General features: G+C 39.4%; 1 protein-coding gene across 1 annotated transcript; it reads left to right on the top strand.

The window, feature by feature from the left end:
* The first annotated feature begins 1,436 nt into the window (after positions 1-1,436).
* On the top strand, positions 1,437-21,635 carry xpo6 (exportin 6). The gene is made up of 24 exons (XM_085351523.1): positions 1,437-2,206; positions 2,958-3,048; positions 3,954-4,066; positions 5,599-5,796; positions 6,736-6,895; positions 7,233-7,310; positions 7,418-7,949; positions 9,833-9,959; positions 10,048-10,157; positions 10,288-10,396; positions 10,569-10,661; positions 11,353-11,422; positions 11,558-11,717; positions 12,389-12,481; positions 12,904-13,048; positions 14,916-15,065; positions 15,227-15,416; positions 15,513-15,668; positions 17,912-18,026; positions 18,143-18,314; positions 18,452-18,613; positions 18,762-18,860; positions 19,609-19,839; positions 21,037-21,635. Exons 1-24 carry the CDS (start codon positions 2,204-2,206, stop codon positions 21,136-21,138), a joined length of 3,459 nt encoding a protein of 1,152 aa, XP_085207649.1. The 5' UTR covers positions 1,437-2,203; the 3' UTR covers positions 21,139-21,635.
* The last annotated feature ends 966 nt before the right edge of the window (positions 21,636-22,601 follow it).

Genomic DNA, 22,601 nt, shown 5'->3' with positions numbered 1-22,601 from the left:
TCTAGTGTTTTGTTCTTCTTTCGGCTGCTCACTTTAGGGGTCGCCAAAACAAACGATGCTACTGCTCTATCCCCAGCATCCACCTCTGTCACATCAACCGTCTGCATGTCCTTCTTCACTACATCTATCAATCTTCACTGTGGTCTTCCTCCATGTCAACCTTGCCTCTAACACTCTTACTAAACATCTCAACTTCAGCTCTATCCTGGTCGCTTCCAGTGAAAAGCATAAAATCTTCAGCTCTTTCTTCAGTTTTTTTTGTCAGTGCCTTTTCCTCCAAACCATACACCAAAGCTATTATCTTTGATACTTTGAATTTCACTATTGCTTCTATCCTTCTGTCACAAATCACCCCTTACCCTTGTCTCCACCCACTTCTGCCTGCAGTCTCTTCTTTGCCTCTGTTGGGCTCTGTCCATCGCTTTGGATGGTTGAATGGAGGTATGTCAACTTGTCATTCAGACACGTGTTCTGTCTTGCTTCTACTGGCTTTTATTTCACTTTAATTTTCTTTATTCCGGAACATACCTCCACCTCTCCAGCCTCCAGCCTGTCCTCAGTGTCCTGCACCACCCACACATACTTCCCTGGCACTCCTGACTTCCTCATGCAGTACCACAGTTCTTCTCTTGGCACCCTATATCATGTGCTTTCACTTTTAACCCACATCCATAGAGACAAAATGCCATTCCTTCTGACCTTCTCTGTACTTCTCCATCAACACTCAAAGCAAAAGTCGCATTTGTAGTGCTCTTTCTTGACATGGAGCTATACTGTTGCTTTAAATAACCTAGCTCCATCAACTCTTTTCCATAGCTTAATGGCATGGCTAATCAGCTTTATCCCTATTTAGTTATTACAGTTCTGTACTCACCATTGGTCTTGAATATCTGTACCAGTACACATCCATTCCTCAGACATCCTCTCACTTTCCAATATAGTGTTAAATAGTCTGGTTGTGGCATGTATAGCTATTCTTATGTAAATTATAAATCTTTCACCTTTACCTGTATAGTGAATACAATTCTCCTGTATATGACAATCTTGGGTTTTAAGTGCTAATAACTATCTGTTATATATAAGATATAGTGCAAACTTTATCAATGGTCCTTCTCCTGTTTATATAACCTTACTTCTTTGAAAGCCAGGCAAATTCCTGTATTTGTATGTTTGTGTGGACGAGCCAGGTTTCAGCAGAAGCACAGTATTATAATAGCATTTTGCATAAGGCTTTTTAGGGGAAATGACAACATGAAACATATGAAGGTCTTTTTTTTAGAGTAAATTCATTCGTTTCATTTTACCTTTGTTCATAACTTTGAATTATTTAACGGTAAAGTGTTTTAATTTGAAAGCTATAACCGGAGACTGTGTTTTTTCTTAATGTGAGTGACTTGACAGAGCTGATTGGGTTGTTTGCAGCAAAAGAGGAAGTTGCAATGGAGACCCTGAAACCTGCAAGCTAGCTTTATTCTTGAGCCGCCCTAAGCACCGAGAAGGGGAATGACAGGAACGGTCGCTGATAGCATTTTATAATTATTGTTGTTGCGGATTTGTAAACGTTTTTGTTTGTGCGTTTTTAAAGCCCACTTTGACTTTAGAAATCGAGACTGTCGTGTCCGGACACAGGAGCATGTCTGCGGTTGACAGTTAGCGAACGAAAATTATTCCTTCATCCTTCTAGAAAAGCTAACTGGCTAGCCATCCGCTGCAGCGTTAGCAACTGGGTAATTTAGCATCAAAATGCCTGACACAAAACGCTAATTAAAGCTGCACACTTACGTGGTGTCGGCTAGATGCTGACAAAACTATATTTCTGTATTCAACCTAACGGTGGAATTAGCGTTGAGCTGCAATGCGGCTAGCCTCTGGGCTCGGCATAGCTAATTTAATGTCAAGTCTTTATGCCTGGTAGTCGAAAACCGCTTTATTCGAGCAAGGTTAAAAAAAAATATATATATATATATATATATATACATTCAAAGCACAGTCAGCGAGGCCAGCCTTTGCTAGCTAGTTTTATGTAGATATCAGTTTAAGCAGTCGAGCTGAGCATGATGATAACCCTTTGCGGTTACGTTAGCCAGCAGTACCATAGCTAATGTTAGCCGCACGATTGGCTAACTGGGTAACTAATGTTGGCTTATTACTGTAATTAACCAGCGACTAAGTCAACTGAAGACAGCATCCGAGCCAGCTAAACATGGTAAGTATAATTTAAACTCTGGTATTTATCCAGTTGTTCATCTTTCTTCCTCCCTTCCTGCTGAGGGCTAACGCAATGGATAAGCTTAACTCTTTATTCTACTTCTGAATATAAAGATCTGTCATTAGTGAAGATAAATACATTAGCATACAACTGGCAGCGTATGGGGATACGTTGTATGCACTTATACCTGTATATCTTTTTTATTATCTAACGGTTCTGAGGCCAGGTATTTCACAGGATGTGACAGCTCTTAAAGCCATTTTACGGCACAGGACGCCCATCTTGCAAAACCGAATATTTTGTTTGACTAGTGTTGAGTCTCGGCAAGTTGTGGCTTATTTGTGGAATTCAGACTTGCCTGGCATAGGGGCTAAAATCTCGATATGCTATCTTGCGTTCGGTAGGCAAGGCCCAACTTCATCCACATGAGAAAACAAGGGTAGTGCCAAACTATATTACGATTAAGCCTGTGCTGTTGCCTTTTATAACTAAGTGCTTTAACCAAACAGCAAGCTGGTGTAATAATTGGCTATAAGAACAAGATACTTGTATGCCAGTGTATTGTTCTCTTTACTATGTGTGAACATGTGTATGAGGACTCTCTTTCTGTATTTAAGCACGATTGAGTGGTTATACCACGATTGTACACAAAAAACAAAGGAATTCCTCTAAAGACTTAGTGATTCTATGCTCTATATGGTGATGGATCGCTCATGTTGTTTGTACTTTACTTTCTATTACCTATTAGGCTTCAGAGGAGGCATCGCTGCGCGCACTAGAGGGCCTGATGACGGAGTTCTTTCATAGCTGCACAACTAATGAGCGAAAAAGAGAAATCGGTAAGTAAGGTCTTGCAAAACAGTACACTTAAGAAGTATGACCATGATGCAGTATTTTAAGGTTCCCATCAGGCTGGTCTGAAATGGAAATGACACAGAGCAGTGTAAGAATGTGTAATTGAGGGTTAATGTGTCTACCCCATAATCATCCACAGTAATGTACAAACGTTTCATGCACGTTGACCACTCCTCCTCATTTCCTGTGTGATTACCTGTTTTTGCTCTTGAATAAATTCAAAATATCTACAGTAATTAAAGAAGAGCTAAAAATGTTTAATTAAATATGGAAAAAGGAACCTAATCAATGCATTTCTTGGTGAATGTTGGTCTGTCATTCATATCTGTGGATAGGTTGACCACAATGTGCTCATGTTGTGCGAGGCTAGTTGACTCTTAACTTTAAACATTTCTAATCGGTACCAGCCCTTGCTAATTGTTACCAGAAGTACTATACCATTTCTATACCATTTAAAATGTCTCATAGCACATGCATTAACTTTAAAATTGTTATGTGCTTTATTAAAGGGAAACCTTTGTAGAGCTCAGTTCTTGGTTTAAAAAAAAAAAGAAAGCTAAAGGAGCCTTTGTCTTTTGATGTAGATGAACGGTAGAGTTTCCTCTATGTGAAACTCTCTTGCCCTTATCCTTAAAATTCTTAAACGATAGTATATTTCTGCTTTGAATAGTCTGGATCTATAAATACAGAGATACTGTTGAGTGTCAGGATCATGTTTAAGGTGGTCTAAAATTGTTTTGTTTCTATAAAAAACATTAATCTTTTGCATTCTTGGTTTTTTAAATCCACTTCCTGTGTTGTGACGCATTACTTTCAGTCTGATTGCTAGCGAGGTGCTAGTATTGAACTACTTCTGTGAGAGCTCATGCTTACTTCCTTTTTTCTGCAGAAGAGCTGCTGAATAACTTTGCACAGCAGACTGGAGCGTGGCGCCATTGCATGTTCTTCCTCTCCAATACTCGGAATGAGTATGTAATGATGTACAGTCTCACAGTATTTGAAGTAAGTCCTGTAGGTGGAAGATGCATGTTCTCAGTTCAAAGTACTAGCAAGAGCTTTCTCTTCTTCTTTTTTTTCAACATTTTGTTTTCAGATAATTTTAGATACTTAATAAATGCATACTGCAAGAAGAGGCGTATGTTAACAAGAATGTATTTCATGGCCTTTTCCTGTTTCCTCATTTTTTTATAATTCTGCAAGTGAAGTTAGTTAAAAGTGTAGCAAATTTACCACAGAATGAAAGAATGAGCATAAAGTGCCCTTTAAAAACTGCCTTTAACTTAAAATGTATATCTGAAATGCTTAATTTTTTTTAACCTCATTATATTATGTTTCAGACTAATCTTAAATGGATTACATCTTTTATTTAATATAAAACCTTTACTGAAGTATTCCCTTTCTTGCATATGACATCCTACTTTTATCCGTGGGTTGTGGGGTTGTTGTACAGCTGATTGGGACTTGTGTCTTAATTCAACATAATTTAGAACTGAAAACATCAGCCTTGACTTTCTCACTATCTGTGGTGTATGTTAGAGTTAAAACCAAGCTATGAGATTTAGAGAATTTCCTGCAAGCTGTGATTCAAGTCTAGTGAGAGCTGGAGGGGGTTGCAATTAAAAGAAGAGATAAAAATACCTTAGTTTCATTCAGGAGTCAAGAGCACTGAAACCTCTGATTCTTAAGTGAAAGCTGTTAGGAACTACAACATTTTACCAGTCTATCACTAGAGTGGCCACTATTCCTCACTAAACGGCTGAGAATTTTCCCAATACACCTGAACAACTCAGAACACGGAAGCAAAATCCTGTGGTCTGATCCATTTGTTCCTAATTGCCTGTCCAGTTTATGGCTGCAATGAGATGAAGCCTGTCCAAGCTTTCATAAGACAAGACGCAGGGTACACCCTGGACAGGTCGCTGGTTCGTGGAACACAAAAAGTGTGTTTTGCCACACTGTGTGGAGGGAACCAAAGACAGGCAGCTGTTAGTAGCAGCAGCATGATGGGATGGTGTTTTTCTTAGATGGTGGATGGTCAGGAAGGTCAGATCGATGCTGGAAAATGATGAGCAGCCCTGTTCAGTGAAAGCCTTTTTTCCAGAGTGTAGTTGGCTTTCAGGCTGGTGATTTATAAATGTAATTGAGCAAGAGGGGAAAGAGCAGTAGCTTTGGGAAACATAGCAGACCTGAAAATCCTGCGCACTGATGCTCCCCATCATTGGTTCAACAATAAAAATTCCTCCAATAACGAAAGAAATGTTTTAAAATGTAAAAGGCTTGCAGGATCTTCCCCAAGACGATTTGAGATACTATACCTGGCAAAGGTGCTTTACCCAAGTGAAGGGTCCTTCCAATAAATTGACAAATATTTTTCCTTGGTCATTGTGGAGTTCTGTGCACAGATTGGGTGGGGAAAAAATAATCCCTTATAAAATGGGCCTAAGACATTGTGGAAGTGCACTGCATATGTTTGTATAAATGTTTTTGTCATCTGTACACATGTTTTACAGTTGATTGCTAATTGTAATTTTCAGAACCTGGTAAACAAGATGTGGATTGGAGTTGCTTCCCAGGACAAGATGGAGATTCGCAGCTGTCTTCCCAAACTCCTCCTTGCTCAGCACAAATCTGTGCCCTATTTTATCCGTAATAAGCTTTGTAAAGTCATTGTAGACATTGGTCGCCAGGATTGGCCGATGTTCTACCACGATTTCTTTACAAACACCCTTCAGGTAAGGAGTAACCCTTGAAGCTGTTTTTCTGACCTGAGTGGTGTCTGTCATATTTTAGGCCTGTTTAGTGAACAAAATGACTCGGTTTGCAACAAAAGTTAGTGAGGGTGGTCTCTCAATATCAAACCACATCTTTGATACTGATGAAGTGTCAAAACTTGTCATTATCGGTACAGGGGAGGTCATCTTTATTGGTGGAAGGGTTAAGTAATGAAATGAAGCTGATGAAGACACAAAAGTTGCATTATAAAACCAGAGCTTCTGTTGCATGGAACATATATATGTTCTTGTGTAATTTGAAGTAGTCCTAAAAAATATCCCGTCTCTGTTCTTCCCTTCTGGTCACATTTATTCCAATTTCCTTTGAGGTTGTCTTTTGTTTTTCTTTTTTTTTGTTGTTGTTGTTGTGTTTTTAATCAATTTGCTGTACTTATGTCAGCATTTTAAGTTTGCACAAAGATGTTTTGAGGAAGTGGCACAGTCTTAAATAGAGAAGTTCAGTTATAATCCAAGAAAAATACATTTTTGTTTTAATCTCATGAAATATCTGAAATAAACCCAAATGATTTCTGCATTAAGTTGTTCATTCAGAGTGGTAAGCCACATGAACTAGAGCTTGATATCATCTTGTCTCGTGGTGTGTTTTGCTAATCAATGCCTCCTTAAACAGCCAAACTTAGTATGTGTAATGCATTTGTTCTGTAAAGGGAAATTACATTCAATAAAGGTCCTTTTGTTTTATTCTAAAACAGCTGTGTTAGGCTTTAAGTGTACACAACGAAATAACCTGATCTGTTAACCAACTTCTATAAAGTCTGTCAGCAGGCTTTTAACCAAACAGCTTGGAAAGTATTTTGGAGAATTAGGTAGGTCACTAGGTAGTTGATAAAATTAACTTTTTGAACTGTGTGTGTGTGTCCATCAATCTCCTGTCTATAGTTGATCCAGTCCCCGGCTCTGGCTCCACTGGGGTTGGTTATGTTAAAAACCACATCAGAAGAGCTTGCATGTCCTAGGGAAGACCTGAGTGTTGCCAGGAAAGAGGAGCTCCGCAAACTGCTGCTGGAGCAGGTGCCAACAGTGCTTGGACTGTTGACCGGTGAGGACAACCTTTTAATGCTTTGTGAACTCTTAGTACTACTTAACAGGGGTCTCTCCCTGTCCCCCTGCAACAAATTAATATTTGTTTTGTTTTTTTGGAAGATTCAGAGGTGTCCCTATGTTCTAGCAAACAGACAGTTTCGCAACATTTTTGAGGGATCTTAATATGCCACGTTTCAAAGGATGGAAAGGACAGTAGTAAATGCAGGTGTACTGTTAAGAGTAAAGTACTACTATATAAAAAATATAATAAGGTTTGCTAACTTTATTTAGGATCAAATATGACAAATCAGACATCTTTCAGTATGTGTTAGTAACTGGGTACTTGTTTTCAGGAATTCTGGAGACATACTGGGACAAGCACAGTGTCATAGCTTCTACACCGCCTCCCTCACCCACCTCAGGGGAAAGCAGTGAGTGAATTGTCCCTTTCAATGGTTAAAATGGGAAAGACTTAAAATTGTGAAACAGGAGTTTGTTTCTTCTTTATTAACCATAACATTTTGTGTTTTTGAATCAGTGGAATTGCTGGGCAGCTTGTTTCAAGGTAGCCAGTACTCAAAACTGCTTTGTCAGCCCATGGCAGCATTGGACAATGAGAGTCATCAGCTCTGTTGCCTTGTTTTGGAGTGCTTGGCCCACCTGTTCAGCTGGATCCCTTTGTCTACAAGTATTACGCCCACCTTGTTGGCATCCATTTTCCATTTTGCACGATTTGGCTGTGATCTTCGGCCAAAGGCCAAGACAGACTCCTTCATTTCTTCCAACTCCTCCTCCTCAAATGGACAGCTTAATCCTGGGACAATGCCACCAACATCAAATGGAGGAGAGCTAAACGGACAGCAAAACGAGGCTAACAAGGTGGACCGGGCCCGGCTTGGTTTACTTGCCATGACCTGTGTCAATGAACTGGTGTCAAAGAACTGCGTGCCAATGGATTTTGAGGAGTACTTGCTGCGAATGTTCCAGCAGACCTTCTTTCTTCTTCAAAGGCTGACACGAGAAAATAATGCTCATACAATCAAGAGCCGCTTACAGGAACTTGATGAGAGGTATGGCTCAATTCTTAATTTGACCAGAGCATTGGTGCATGAGCAAACTCACTCTGTACAGCCATTTACTTACCCTATGACACAGGTATCAGCGGCATTCTCCCTCCATGTTATGTCATTGCCACTTACCAATTGGTATTTTGGTCGCACCCCACAATATGACACTATCACATAACTTTACTTGCAATAGTATTGCATTGGCCAATATTGTTATTTATTACCTTTTTTCAACTTCATTATGTCCTCAGAGTTAACTTTGTCAATACCCAATCAGGAAGAAGTTATCTTACTTTTTTATGAGATTGTCAGTCATACCAACACTGTCACTAAAACCTGCCATAAAAGATGGGAGTCAGTCTGCAATTGAGTGGGGTCAAGTTGGCAATTATGTGCAATCTGTTTCTGATAATACAGCAATTAACTGTGATAAATCATTGAAAATCGTGTATCTGTTGTTGTTTTCATAGACAGAAAATTCCTAATTAACCTTTAAATTTGCATTTAGCAACCTTTGTGTTTCATGGTTTTTAACTAGAATGCAACCAGCTGGCAGCCAGAGTTGTTCTTATTGACATGGACTCAGACTGATGATAATATGTTGGCAGTCTGCACCACAAGTTTCAGATGGGTTGCAGAATATGAAGAGATTGAGTACAAAGACCAGTCAGCTATTTTAAGTTGTTTGTTTTTTTTGTCTTTTTTCCCTTTTTTGTCTGTCCTATTTTTATGTATTGATTTTTTGGGGGGGGGGTTTCTGCCATCCCTATTGGTCTTTGTTAAGAATGTTTCCTTTTGCAAATATCTATTAGTTTCTTATAGGGCTGTTCGATATAACGATGTATATCGGATGACGATATAAAAACATCTATCGTTTCATTTTACGCTATCGTTTGTTTCGTGGTGTCGCAAAATAAACTGTTTACGGTAATATTTTTTTCACCGTTTTGATGGTCACTGTAGTGGCTATATTAATTTCTTAAAGTTCTCTCTTTCTCTTATATTTAATATAACCACACTATGGACCGACAAGCGCCTGTTTTTATGCGTTGTGGTTAGCAACAACGACAGTAACAGCATCGCGTGTCCGCTTGTTTATGTTCCACAAATCTTTCACAATAAAGCTCAAGATCCTGTTGAGACTTTTCAAAATAAACTGAATCACGTGAAAGAGCTTTTAAAAAAAAAAAGAGCCGTCAGGTGCTAAAAAATAAACCTTAGACTCAAACGTTAGAACAGGCTTTTCCCCGCAGCACGCCATGTAATAAATACTCACAAAGAAAACGGCAGCCTTTACAACTTATGTCTAAAAATGTATCGTTTCATACATCGGTTAAAACACTCGACTCCAGCTACATGACGCGCAGCTGGAAACACTTCCCGCAAGTCGAGCTGCCCGAGATTCACAGAATTTACAGAAAATGTTACATTTTTGTGATTTATATCATTATCGGGACGATAGAATTCTTATATCGGGATATGAGATTTTGGTCATATCGCACAGCCCTAGTTTCTTATGTAATATATATATTTATTTAAATAGGCTGCTTGCAGGATGATAAGTTGTATATATTTTATTTTGAAGATTATACTAGATGTAGTCATTTTTACCTGTGTCTCTTTCATTAAGCTTTTTTAAGACACATCTGTGACATTGTAAATTTTCATGAGTGGTCAGACACATGCGCCACATTGTTATGCCCTTAAACATTGCATCTGCAGGATTATGAAACATTATGATCAAGTTACATGCTGCACTTAATCTGATAAGTAATAATATTGTTGACCATTTAGACCAAATATATTTTGTATTTAATATTTCATGTTTTAAATGTAAGATGTATGTCCCGACTTTTTGCTTCAGTTATTCCTTTCTTATCTTGCAGTTACCTGGAAAAGTTTACAGACTTCCTGCGTCTGTTTGTCAGTGTTCACTTGAGGCGAATTGAGTCAAGTCCTCAGTTTCCTATTGTAGAGTTTCTTGCCCTGCTTTTCAAGTACACTTTCAACCAGGTAATGATTACCTTTTCCACGTTCATGCAATGCAGCTAAAGATTCTATGTAAACTTCCTTCTCATGCACATTTTTTTTTTTTTTTAAGCCCACCCATGAAGGCTATTTTGCCTGTTTGGACATTTGGAGTGTGTTTTTGGATTTTTTAACAACGAAAATCAAAAGCAGGCTACCAGACAGAGAAAGTGTCCTGAATAGGTAAGACGCTCAAGAGATATTTACAGAAACACTCAAAGAACTAAAGTTGATTTAATGATTTCCTATTTTGTCATTCATTCTTGAGTGTGAAGTTGCTGTTGTGTAATGTATTCATGTGCCAACTGGGCAGGTACAAAGATGCCTTAGGTCTTCTGTTAAGGGAAGTTCTGAATCGCATACAGTTCAGATGCAATCAAGCCCAGTTAGAAGAGCTGGACGACGAGACTCTGGATGATGATGTAAGAACATTTAATAATGTAAAATTATTACAAATATCATCTGCACTGTTTCATATTATCTGTCTATCTTGTAGCCACATGAAGCATTAAATTTGCTTTAAGCATAAGTACAGACTAAAGAAATGGTTTTATCTTCAGTGTCTGACTACTCTGCTTCATTTTGTAACCATAGCAACAGACTGAGTGGCAAAGGTACCTGCGTCAGAGTCTGGAGGTGGTTGCCAAGGTGATGGAGCTGCTCCCATCCTATGCATTCTCTACTTTGGTAAGAAATCACTGTTGGTGTCACCTTTTGTATTTTGTAAGGCAGTTTAGAGACGTTTTAAATAGACCAGATCAGAGCTTTATTATTTTTAGATTTGGAAAATCTAGTAGCAGAAATGCTCATAACCTCATGATGACCCATTTATCAGCACAGTGTAGTTTCCTTAAACAGTGAAATCACTTGACAATGATGGCATGAAGTATTTTCTGTTCTGCATTGTAAATTTTGTTGTAAAGGAGTACATTAATAGGTTAAACTGTCATCAAATACACACCAAGGTGTCTTAAGCCTCATTAGTACCTGCTCGGATTGACTCGCCGTGGTTTTCAGGGTTTTCCATTAGGTCATAATGTAGTAGTGTAATAGTGTCATAATAGTACCTAAAATGTGACGTTGTCAGACTGCATGCCACCGATTGGCTGGTAGTAGCATCACTCGATGAGTCATGAGAATATCTCATTCACGAAAACCAATACCACCATCATTTCAAAGAAGATAATTGTGGCTTTATTATACTTATTTATAACTCTTTTTATAAAACTGAATTAAATTTTATTTTGAACTTGCTGCCTTAAAATTGAGTAGGTCTTTTAGTAATGATTTAAGTTGCCTGTGAGTTCTGAGGTTATAATAATGTGGGGGTGTTAGTACATGTAACAATTTCCTCCTTATTCTTCTTTTTGCTCTAAAGTTTCCAGTTCTTCAAGAAAATTTGGACGTATACCTCGGTTTACAGCAGTTTATTGTGACTACTGGCACAAGTAAGTACAATTTATTGATGGGGGAAAAAAACATTGCTTTTATGTCGACTCAAAAATGACATCACTTCTGTAGATTAAAATATTAGATCGATCCTGTAACATTTGTTTTCTTGTCTCTTTGTTGTTTTTATCTAGGTCGACGGCTAAATATCACTGCTGAGAACGACTGTCGCCGACTTCACTGTTCTCTCAGGGACCTCAGCTCCCTACTTCAGGCTGTTGGACGCTTGGCTGAGTATTTCATTGGAGATATTTTTGCTGCACGTTTCAGTGACGCCCTGGCTGTGGTAGAGAGGTAAGCATGTGTTACAAATCAAGGTCAACATAGCCAGACTTTGTTTGCTTTTAGTTGGTTCAACAAAACCTCAAACTCCAGTTTGAGTTAATGATTATCAACTTTCTGTTAAGCTTGGCTTTCTGCTTCAGATTCTGTGCACGCTCAGATTAAAAAGGGTGATTTAACACATCATATTACAGTTCTTCAGCAAAAAAAAAAAGAAGTTCCCTTTTAGTTCTGCTTACTCCAATCAGAGATGTTATCAATCAAGATGATTAAAAATGTATAAAGAACATAAATAATATAACAGTACAATGAATCAGTGTTGCGAATAAGACGATAGATCCACCTTAAACTGGATACATTTAAATATTAAAGGGTTTAAAGAAAGCTTTAATGCGTTATAGCTTAACTAGCAAAAGTTCATATGTAGCCTTCTAACTTTAATCTTTCTTCATAGCAAACCCCTCCGAATCCTATGTTTGTATTTAAAAATGTACGCTGTTAGTGTTGCAGACTTTTGTCGCCAGCATTACAAAATCTTATCTTGACATTGCCTTCTCTTTTTTGTGTGTGTGATTTATTTAAGTTGCTCTTTGGTTGTATGAATTCTGAGTTCTTCATATTTTAACTGATGGTTTTAAGGAATGAGTAAAATATCAAAAAGGAACATTTGCCTCTTTTTTAAGATTGGTTGAAGTGACTTGTTATGGCTCCCAGACCAGCCTCTATGACCTGGAGACTGCTGTGCCTTCTGTGCTCAAACCAGACCTCATTGATGTGTGAGTATCATGTTTAAAGGAACATTGAACAGTAAAATTTTATATGTGATCAAACCATTAGAAATGAAAGACTCATGGAGTCAAAGACAGTGTCATGCAAAAGAGAACAGGGAGCTGAGCGTGTGAATAGCTATCGGGTTTGTGTGAAATGTTGTGGACACTGGACAGCCGCCCTTGCTGCACAGTTGCCTTGCATTCAGAGCAACCTCATGTTTTACATAATAAAATGACAGAATATTTTTACTCTGGCTTCAGTGTTTTATGTTCAGAAGATATGAGTTTTTGTGTGCCAAATACAATTAATGCTACCACGAACATGGCTTTAGACATGTCAAAGTTACACAAATTAGCAAATTAGGTAAGCAGTATAAGTAAGAAATGTGTTTTAACTCTGTGTGCGTATGTGGTTTCATTTGTTACAGACATGCACAGGCTCTTGCTGCTTTGCAAGCTTATTCTCACTGGCTTGCACAGTTTTACAGTGAAGTCCACAGTCAAAACCAGAGCCAGTTCATCAACCTCATTAAGTCTGCCATCGACGCCAGTAGCCCGCTCATCACAACCAAGGTAGCTTCAATGTCAAGCATATTAAAAATCCAGCCTTAACTAATCAGCTATTTATATTTAGAAAAATTTTTTAGAAAGAATTTGTGCAGAATCTTTGACTTAAGTAAACCTGTGTTTATAAGAAACTGCATGTCACAGACACAGTAAGTTTCATGTTGCAACAGTGGTTTAAAAATTAAGGAAGAAGTATAATTTAGAAACTGTTAACCAAAGCTTGAAACATGCAGTCCATGTTCACAGTTTTTATATATCAGAATCATCAGAATCAGAATCAGAATACTTTATTGATCCCTGGGGGAAATTATTTTTTGTTACAGTGCTCCATTTTAAACCAACATTAAGACAAGACAGACAATACACTAACTAAGAATAGTACAATATATACATATATATACATACATACATACATACATACATACATACATACATACATACATACATACATAAGTCACTCATAAATAAATAGTTGGAAAAGAAACATGTGTAGTTGTAGCAGCAAACAGTGTGTTAAGTGGATGCGTTGTACAGGGAGATGGCCACAGGCAGGAATGATTTCCTGTGTCGTTCAGTGGTGCTTTTCGGTAATCTCAGTCTCTCACTGAACGAGCTCCTGTGACTGACCAACATGTCATGGAGTGGGTGGGAGGTGTTATCCAACATTGTCTTTATCTTGGACAGCATCCGCCTCTCCGACACCACCTTGAGGGAGTCCAGCTCCATCCCCACAACATTGCTGGCCTTACGGATCAGTTTATTAAGTCTGTTGGCATCTGCGACCCTCAGCCTGCTCCCCCAGCATGCAACAGCATAGAGGATCGCACTGGCCACAACAGACTCATAGAAAATCCTCAGCATTTTCTGGCAGATGTTGAAGGACCTCAGTCGCCTCAAAAAATAGAGACGACTCTGGCCCTTCCTGTAAAGTGCTGTGGTGTTTTTAGCCCAGTCCAGTTTATTGTCAATGTGTACTCCAAGGTATTTATAGTCCTCCACAATGTCAACACTGACCCCCTGAATTGAAACAGGGGTCAAGTGTTTCCTGGTCTTCCTGAAGTCCACGATCAGTTCCTTGGTCTTTGCCACGTTGAGCTGCAGATGATTCTGCTCACACCACGTAACAAAGGAGTCGACCACAGCCCGGTACTCTGTCTCATCATCCCTGCTGATGCATCCAACCACCGCAGAGTCATCAGAAAACTTCTGAAGATGGCATGTCTCTGTGCAGTGGCTGAAGTCTGTGGTGTAGAGGGTGAAGAGGAAGGGGGAGAGGACAGTCCCCTGTGGTGCCCCTGTGTTGCTGATCACCTTGTCAGACACACACTGTGGGAGACGTACATATTGTGGTCTTCCTGTCAGGTAATGAACAATCCAGGACACCAGAGAAGCATCCACCTGCATCGCTGCTAACTTATCACCCAGGAGGGTTGGCCTGATGGTGTTGAAAGCACTGGAAAAGTCAAAAAACATGACCCTCACAGTGCTCGCCGGCTGGTCCAGATGGGTGTAGACACGATTGAGCAGGTAGATGATGGCGTCCTCAGTTCCGAGACGAGGCTGATAAGCGAACTGAAGGGGATCCAGGTGTGGTCTTACTATGGGTCGCAGCTGGTCCAGGATGAGCCTTTCCAGGGTCTTCATGATGTGGGAGGTCAATGCCACGGGCCTGTAATCCTGGGGGCCACTGGGACGTGGCGTCTTTGGTACAGGGACGAGGCATGATGTCTTTAAGTTGATCTGAAACATCTGATCCATACAGTTTATCTTGCCCTAGCTTGTATTTATAACAAAATGTTGCAAATTTAAAAAGCTATAAAATATATTTTTCCACTTCTAGTCTGTTTAAAAATTTTTACACTTAAATGTTCAGGTACCTGAAAAGTTGATGCTGTCAGCGTGCCATCTGATGGTCTCCATAACCTCTACAGTGAGGCCTGTGTTCTTGGTCACTTTGCCAGCTGTTCAAAACATCTTCAACCTGATTACTACACAAAATCAGACACGCAGACTTCCCCAGGAGGTAAATAGTGTACTTTTATTTTCCATCAATTATTATATAGTATCACGTTTCAATCACAGCATAACAATGTGAATATGTACATTTGTTTAAAATTTTGTCGCCAATTTAAATTTTCTGTGTGACCTTGAACATGAAGTAAATGAAGTAATCTTCTCGTACAGGCTCACATGTTGGTGTGTAGGGCTTTATCCAATATGCTGCTGCTTCCTTGGCCAAATTTACCAGAGAGTGAACAACAGTGGCAGACACGCTCAAGCAACCACGCCAGCCTGCTGGCTGCGCTCACTCGAGAATATCGTATCTTAAGAGGCACAGTGAACATTACTTCACGGCAGCCTGGCCTGAATGACAGTCAGTATTTACTTAGGTTTCGTAACTCCTTATCTCTTTTAATTTTATTATGCTGAGTCACTTTTTGTCCACCTAATTATGTTTTCTCTCGTGTAGTCAAAGCAGTCATACAGCAGACTCTGCCTGTGCTCAGAGACATAGTGGACAGTGTCTCCAGTGAATCCACCAAGTCACGTCAGATCTGTTATCAGAGTCTTCAGGAGTCTGTCCAAGTGTCCCTCACCCATTTTCCAGTGTTTATTCAGCAGCCAGGTCAGTTTAATATCTGTGGTTTGGGTCATTCTCAGTCTTAATGCCACAGCACATTCACAAGTTTTTGAACTTTTTCCTTCCAAACACCTTTTAATCAGCATATGGTGCTAAGATGCAGTATTTCCTTCTTTTTTGTTTTTACAGATTAATTTGTATTCTACTGCTGACACTAATTTTCTATAAAATATGTTCATTTCACCACATGATAGCCAACAGCCAGTACTGAGATTAAAAACACAGTCCAAATCAAAAATGGACTTTAATTAAGCTTGTGGCTTTTTTTTTCATGGTTTTGATCGCCTTTTTAAATTTAAATACTTAATCTAAAATATTTATGATGATTTCAAACATAATTACAAAATTAAGAAATCTTTTATACATTCACTCAGGCTATTATCTCAACCCAGCCCATCTTTAATGGTCCACTTTTGCCTCTTTTCTGCTGGCACTCGACATTTTTTTTGTTTTTTTTTGCCGTTTTCCATTACAATTGAGTATCACATCAGTGTGGGTGGGATCATAGCAACATGGCCCAGAAGTCCCATAATTGTGACACAAACGCAACACAACAATGGATGACATCAAGGCGATGGTATGCCTGCTGCTAAAGCTGGGCAGACACTGTGCGATATTTTTTATTTTATTTATTTATTTATTTATTTATTTATTTTTTATTTTTTTTCAGTCGCGTTATTCAGCTTCTGCTCAAACTGTACAATTGACTCGCAGGGGTTAGAAGTTCGTAGGTCACGATGCAGGGTCTCGCACTATACGGCCCGATGCTCTGATGCGACCCGAGTGCTCACACTGTGCGTCCATAAAATGAAGGTTATAACAGAAATTCTGTCGCTCGCTCTCCCTCTCTGTCTTTCACTCACACAGACACGCACACCACCACCATCAACTTTGCTAAATTGCTAATGAAAAACATTGATCCGGCAGCTGTGATTGAACAGCAGTGTAGATCCAACTGTTACACCCTGGCCTGGGCAACCGGCGTGCAACACAGGAAAAATAAAAATAAGGGAAAAAGGCCCCCAAGCTCACTGCTCTTAAGGAGGGCGAACCCATAAAAAAAGACTAATACGGGCTTACACAAAAAAAAAAAATCCCAAACGAAAGTATCGACAGCTATTTTCTTTAAAGCAAAATACGATATTTATTTACATCAAAACACCAAACTATTTACAACGAGGGGAAGGTCGCGACTATGACACACTGAAACACAGAGTTTAAATACCTAGAGGGAGTAATCAGGAAATGGACAACAAGAGGGAAACACAGCTGGGGCAACTCAGAACTGACGAGACAGGGAAACGTAAACTGAACACACTAAGATAACACAGACTTTCAAAGTAAAACAGGAAACACATAACAGTCACGCCAAAACAAAACGCCTAAAACAATACACTGCCAAACCCCAAATCGTAACACAACTATTTTCACGGTTGTTGTGGTCGTGATAATTTTGTGAGGCCACATCGAAAAGGCTCGGATGAGCTTGCCATAGTTCTACAAGTTGTGCCTCCATCGCTTGTGTCCAGATCACACACTGCACTGCTGTGCTACTCCGTCTTTTTCGCTGACATTTGTGTTTGCACGTGCGCAGTGTGAGAAGCTGCGGTGACACCCTCACGACCAAGCGATTGATGATCGGGAGCTGGTCGTGAGGTGTTAATCGCTTCTCGTTACCCCACGTGTACTACACAATGCACAACACACGATGAAGGTCAAAATCAGGCCGATCGCCAAAAAGGTCGCACGACTCAAAAATCTGCTCAAAATGGGCCAAAAATCGCACAGTGTAAACCCAGCATAAGGAGTCACTCTCGTGACTCGGCAACATCACTCCCTGGCCAGTCAGTGGCATGCAGGCTGTTGACGTCACATTTTCTAATCAAGTCAACTCCCTTAGCACCTCGGCTGAGTAAGTACTGAAAAAGTACCAGGCACCTACCATCTAATGGAAAACCCTAATAACTAAGTCGAGCCGAGTAGGCACTAGTGGAAAAAAAGGCTTTGGTGGCCACAGCATAGACTTTTGTTGTCACTGATCTAGAATTTCAGCTTGATTCACTCACATATATTTAAAGTCCACAGTAAAGCTGATTACTATGAATACTGCAGAAGATGTTTTATCTAACTTTAACCACTGCATGCAAGATAATTTCATGTAACACCATACCAGATCCACATGTTAGGTAATCGCTTCAGTTTTGTTAATTGTCACTTCTCTTTCGTAGATGTGACAGATGAGATGTTGGCCTTCTTCTTGACGTTGTTCCAGGCGTTACGAGTCCAGATGGGTGTTGCTTTCACAGGACAGATCATCCACACATTTCTTAGCATGTTCACCAGGTTAAAAAAAGCTTCTAGCTCAAGACGTCATGTCAAACAATAGCCACCTGTTGCAGTCACATTTATCTTACGTCATCTTAACACTGAGTAACTTCTGTTGTTTTCATTTGCTCTAGGGAGCAGCTGGCAGCCAGTATTTTGCATGAGGGCAGTGCAGGGTGTAGGGTGGTGCAGAAGTTCCTGAAAATCCTACAGGTGGTGGTGCAAGAGCCCGGTCAAGCTTTTAAGCCCTTCCTACCCAGCATCCTTTCTTTGTGCATGGAGCAGGTCTACCCAGTTGTGGCAGAGGTCAGTTGCATCACTGTTTTGTTTGACTTGTGGGTATGCTCTAAAATGTCATCTGTGATATCACTTCTTTTTTAAGAAATTACACATACTGTACCTTACTAAAATATGAATGGATGAATCTCTGGTTTGTTTGACAGCGATCCTCTCCAGACATCAAGGCCGAGATGTTTGAGTTGCTATACCAAATACTTCACCAAAACTGGAGGTACTTCTTTAAAACTTCAGTCTTAACAAGTGTCCAAAGAGGAGATTCAGAAGACACAATGGAAAATGAAGCCCAGTTCACAGCTGCCATGCAGGTGCGTTCATGCATATAGAACAGCCCTAATCCTTGTAATGTGACGTTTAAAGAACTTATAATTGTAATGTCAGCTGTAGGAGAGGTGATTATTGATATTGTTGAATCTCGTCCCACTAAATTTCCTGACGTGTGCTGATATTTTCCAGGCTTTTGGACAGTCTTTCCTGCAGCCTGATATCCACATTTTCAAGCAGAATCTGTGCTATCTGGAGTCTCTCAACAGCAAGCACAAGTTATACCACAGAGTGAGTTCAACTTTGTCAGGATCGTTGATTTTTAGGAGCAAGGGCATAAACAAACCCGTTCTCTTTAAGTAGTCTGCCACAGTCTCAGGTTTTTAATGGTGCACCGATTTCACTTTTTGTGTATCTGCAAGTGCAGCATATTCATAATAATGTTAAACTAACTGTTAGAGCCATCAGTGTAAGTTCAGCTTTAGAATTGAAACTAGTGGTCTAAATACAATTTATTGGACTTGATACTGGACAGTAATTATTGCTGCTAGTCAAATGATCTATACAGTGGATACAAAAACATTGCAGATTCTACCTTCGGCCAAATAAGAGATTATACGTAACTAATGAAATGTGGCTCCTTATTTAACATGTAACATCCTGTTAATTCCAAAAGGTGGAACTAGTGCGCTCTATTTTTGTTTCTGTTTTAGATGTTAATAGTATGACAGTAATTTTTTTGGATCACAGTTTCTAATTTACAGAAATCTTAAGCCAAACCAACTGGCATTCCTTCTAACTAGTTAGTGTGACTCTAATAATAAGTAGGTTTAAATTAATTTAATGTATTTATTTTGATTATCTGTAATTAAAGCAGCAGTGAATGGGTCCCAACATCACAATTCTTGCACAGTGCAACTAAGGCAGCACACATTTCCCTCGTCCACATGTGTGAATTCTATAACACATACTAACGTTATTCTCATTTTCATTTTCGTTTTTTTTTTTGTGTGTGTGTGTGTGTTTGTGGGTCTTTCAGAAGCTTTTCCGGACCTCAATGCTCTTCCACTTCATCAATGTGCTGCTGCAAGTCCTTCTCCACAAAAGTCACGACCTTCTTCAGGAGGAAATCACCCTCGCCATTTACAACATGGCCTCTGTTGACTTCGATGCCTTTTATTCGGCCTTCATGCCGGAATTCCTCAATGGCTGCCACGGTGTGGACAGCAGCCAACGAGCTGTTCTCGCACGTAATTTCAAGCTGGAACAGGTAAGTTCAGTGGCACTTTCTAAAAAAAAAATGCTGCACGTGTTGTTCTGTGGGCTTGCAAGTTATTGTCCCCCAATAGGTTAATATGGGTAAATATATCTCAGGGGCTGTTGGCACACACAGGAATTTCCACTTGTTGCACAAATAATTTGGCAACAATACTTAGATTGCTCCAACAGCTGTACATAGAAATCAAATTAGTCTTTTTTTTTTTTCTTTAGAACTGTAATAGCTTATCTGCTATTTGCTGCTACCCCATCTCCTTGCATTCTGTTAAACTTTGGCTGCACAGTAAATAATTAGTTAACATTATAAAAACACGCAGGTGTTTTAATTTGTCTGATAAGACCACTCCTCTGGACTGTTTTTGTTTTTTGTTTTGTTTTTTGGGTTGTTTTTCATGTGTGGATGTGCATAAATGACATTTTTCAGAGTTTCTGGTTGTGCAGGCAAAACTACTCCCTTATTTTTCTTCGAACTTACATGAGTTTGTAGCCCTCACATCAGTCACAGTGAACATCCGCCAACCTCTAAGTCTAACAAAGTAAATAAACACCCTTCGTGCTGCTGTATATTAATGTTGACATACTAGGTATAATGAGAGCCACCATAGTGGAGCCAGCCAACTTCCTGTTCATCCATTTCTACAAAAATTAGCTGAAGGTAGGGAAGCCAGTTCAGTCTGTGCGTGCATTTACCTAATGTCTGCTGATTGGTCTATTTAAACAAGACGTAGCCACTTGATGGCACCAGTTTCCACACATTAATTAAAAGCTAATAATCTTTAACTGTGTGTATAAGAAATAGCTTGTTGTGGTGGTCTCTGTGATGATGCACACTCTCAGCCTGCTGCTGCTATTTCATGCTTGAAATGGAATATTAATTCTGGACTACAGTATTCCCGCGCCACATTATGGTTCACCTTTCGTGGACTCACTACATCAGTCTGTAAATTTATGTCACTCAAATTTAGCAGAATTTCACTTACTGTGTAAATCAAGGGAATACTGTATTTCAGCACCTCGTGTGAAACGAGGTGGTTTAGGGGGTGGGAGTTGTTGAGGTTTTGGGGAAAACCTATATATTATAGCTTCACTATTCTATCAGTCATGGCTGTATCTATTTACTGGACATGTGTTTTTGTGCATTTCTTTCATAAATTAATATTAGTGTCTGTTCCTTCTCCTCTTTCCTAAGGACCTGCCTTCGTTCACTCAAAGCGTTCAGCGGCTGGTGAACGATCTTCGCTACTACAGACTGTGCAACAGCAGCCTGCCCACTGGCACCATCAAGCTATAGCACGATGACTGTTTGAACCACTCCACATACCGTCAGGACTGCCTGTGCTGACCACTTTCCCCGACACTCCTCCAATTCAGCTGTGCTCCACCTTTTCAAAGTAATAGGATGGAGCAACACACATTGTTCGGTTAGGTAATTGGAGGTTGAGGATGCTGCTGATGTTTTTATTTGATTTCTACTGTAGAAGGTTGGCACATTATTATTTTTAAGGCAGTGCCCTCCTTGTGAATTGCCAATGAGTTTGGTGAGAAATGTAAACCTGGTCTGCATTTGGCTTTTGCCCAGACCTGGAGCAGTCTGAGCCAGGCCTTCTTTCCCACGCCTCTGCAACAAAGCTGGGCTGGGACAGAGCACTTTCAACTCATTTTGAGTTTTGTTTTAGTTTTCTTTAATGTCTGCTTTTATTCATTTTGCCTTTTTAATCTCCAAAGGAGAGAGACTCTCAACTTAAGATCTTTCATATCATTCCATTCTGAAAAGAGAAAACCTGCTTGAATAATAAAGTGCTTTTTTAATAAAACCTTTGGCTGGTCTCTGTGCCCTCTGCTGGTCATCTTATAGTATTCATAATGAGAATTTTTTTTATTAGAGATTATGTTTTCCTTTATTTCACTACAGTCATCTACTGTAGAATATGTTTTAGACTTTTTATTTATTTTTTGTTTTGTTTATTTGTAATTGTCAGGGACCAAGCAGTAAAGCATAAAGGACACAGGTGGTTTTAATTCAACAAAGGGGTTTTATTGACCCAAAAATATGAAAACATATTTAACAAAGCCAAAACTTAAACAGGCAGACCAATAAAAGAGGTCAACTCAATAGACTAAACTCAAGATAATAATTAACAAAACCTCAAACAAACATATGATAAACTGACCTGCTGAAATGACACACAGGGGAACTTAAATACCGGTTTAGCTAAACCAAATGACACACACGGGGGAAAACAAGATGGCTGCCATATAACCAACTAATACAAAACAATGAAACAAACATGAAACACCCCCCAGGCAATGAAGCATGTGGTGCAATCCAATTAGGCTGTCAGTGGTACTTCAGGTCTGGCAGCCCTTTGCCACACCTTTTGCCAGACAGGAGAAGCCAACCCCCAGGTAACTCAAACAAAGAAAGATGTATTAATATAACATAAAACAGAACTTTGACCTTGCAAGGTTAATATGTGTGCACGCCATATAAACATTGGAAGGTGTGATGGAAAAATAAATACATTTAATAAAGAAACAATATTGAACAATAAATAGAATATTTTAAAGTAGTGACTGTAAATTAAACTAAAGTGAATCAACAGGTGGTGAGGTGTGGAGCTTACCATGTGTGGCATGCCATCACAGTAATATGCAAAAAATGTTCCCTTTCTGATCCACTGGATCAGGCAGAACATGTCTTAACTCTAAGAAAAAAACCAACAGAAGCCTTGAAACATGACATCACATAAAATC

Source organism: Diplotaxodon limnothrissa, linkage group LG4, assembly GCF_057381915.1.
Source record: "Diplotaxodon limnothrissa isolate DT_005_m linkage group LG4, D_limnothrissa_male_GT1.1, whole genome shotgun sequence".
Lineage (NCBI taxonomy): Eukaryota > Metazoa > Chordata > Actinopteri > Cichliformes > Cichlidae > Diplotaxodon > Diplotaxodon limnothrissa.
Note: the sequence above shows the minus strand (reverse complement) of the source record. Positions and strands in the feature narration are given on the sequence as shown.

Bases quoted from the DNA above. Each gene is read 5' to 3' on its own strand.
- xpo6 (XM_085351523.1), top strand. The intron at 10,662-11,352 runs GTAAGAAATCAC...TTTGCTCTAAAG, and splicing joins CCTATGCATTCTCTACTTTG to TTTCCAGTTCTTCAAGAAAA. The intron at 18,027-18,142 runs GTTAAAAAAAGC...CATTTGCTCTAG, and splicing joins TTTCTTAGCATGTTCACCAG to GGAGCAGCTGGCAGCCAGTA.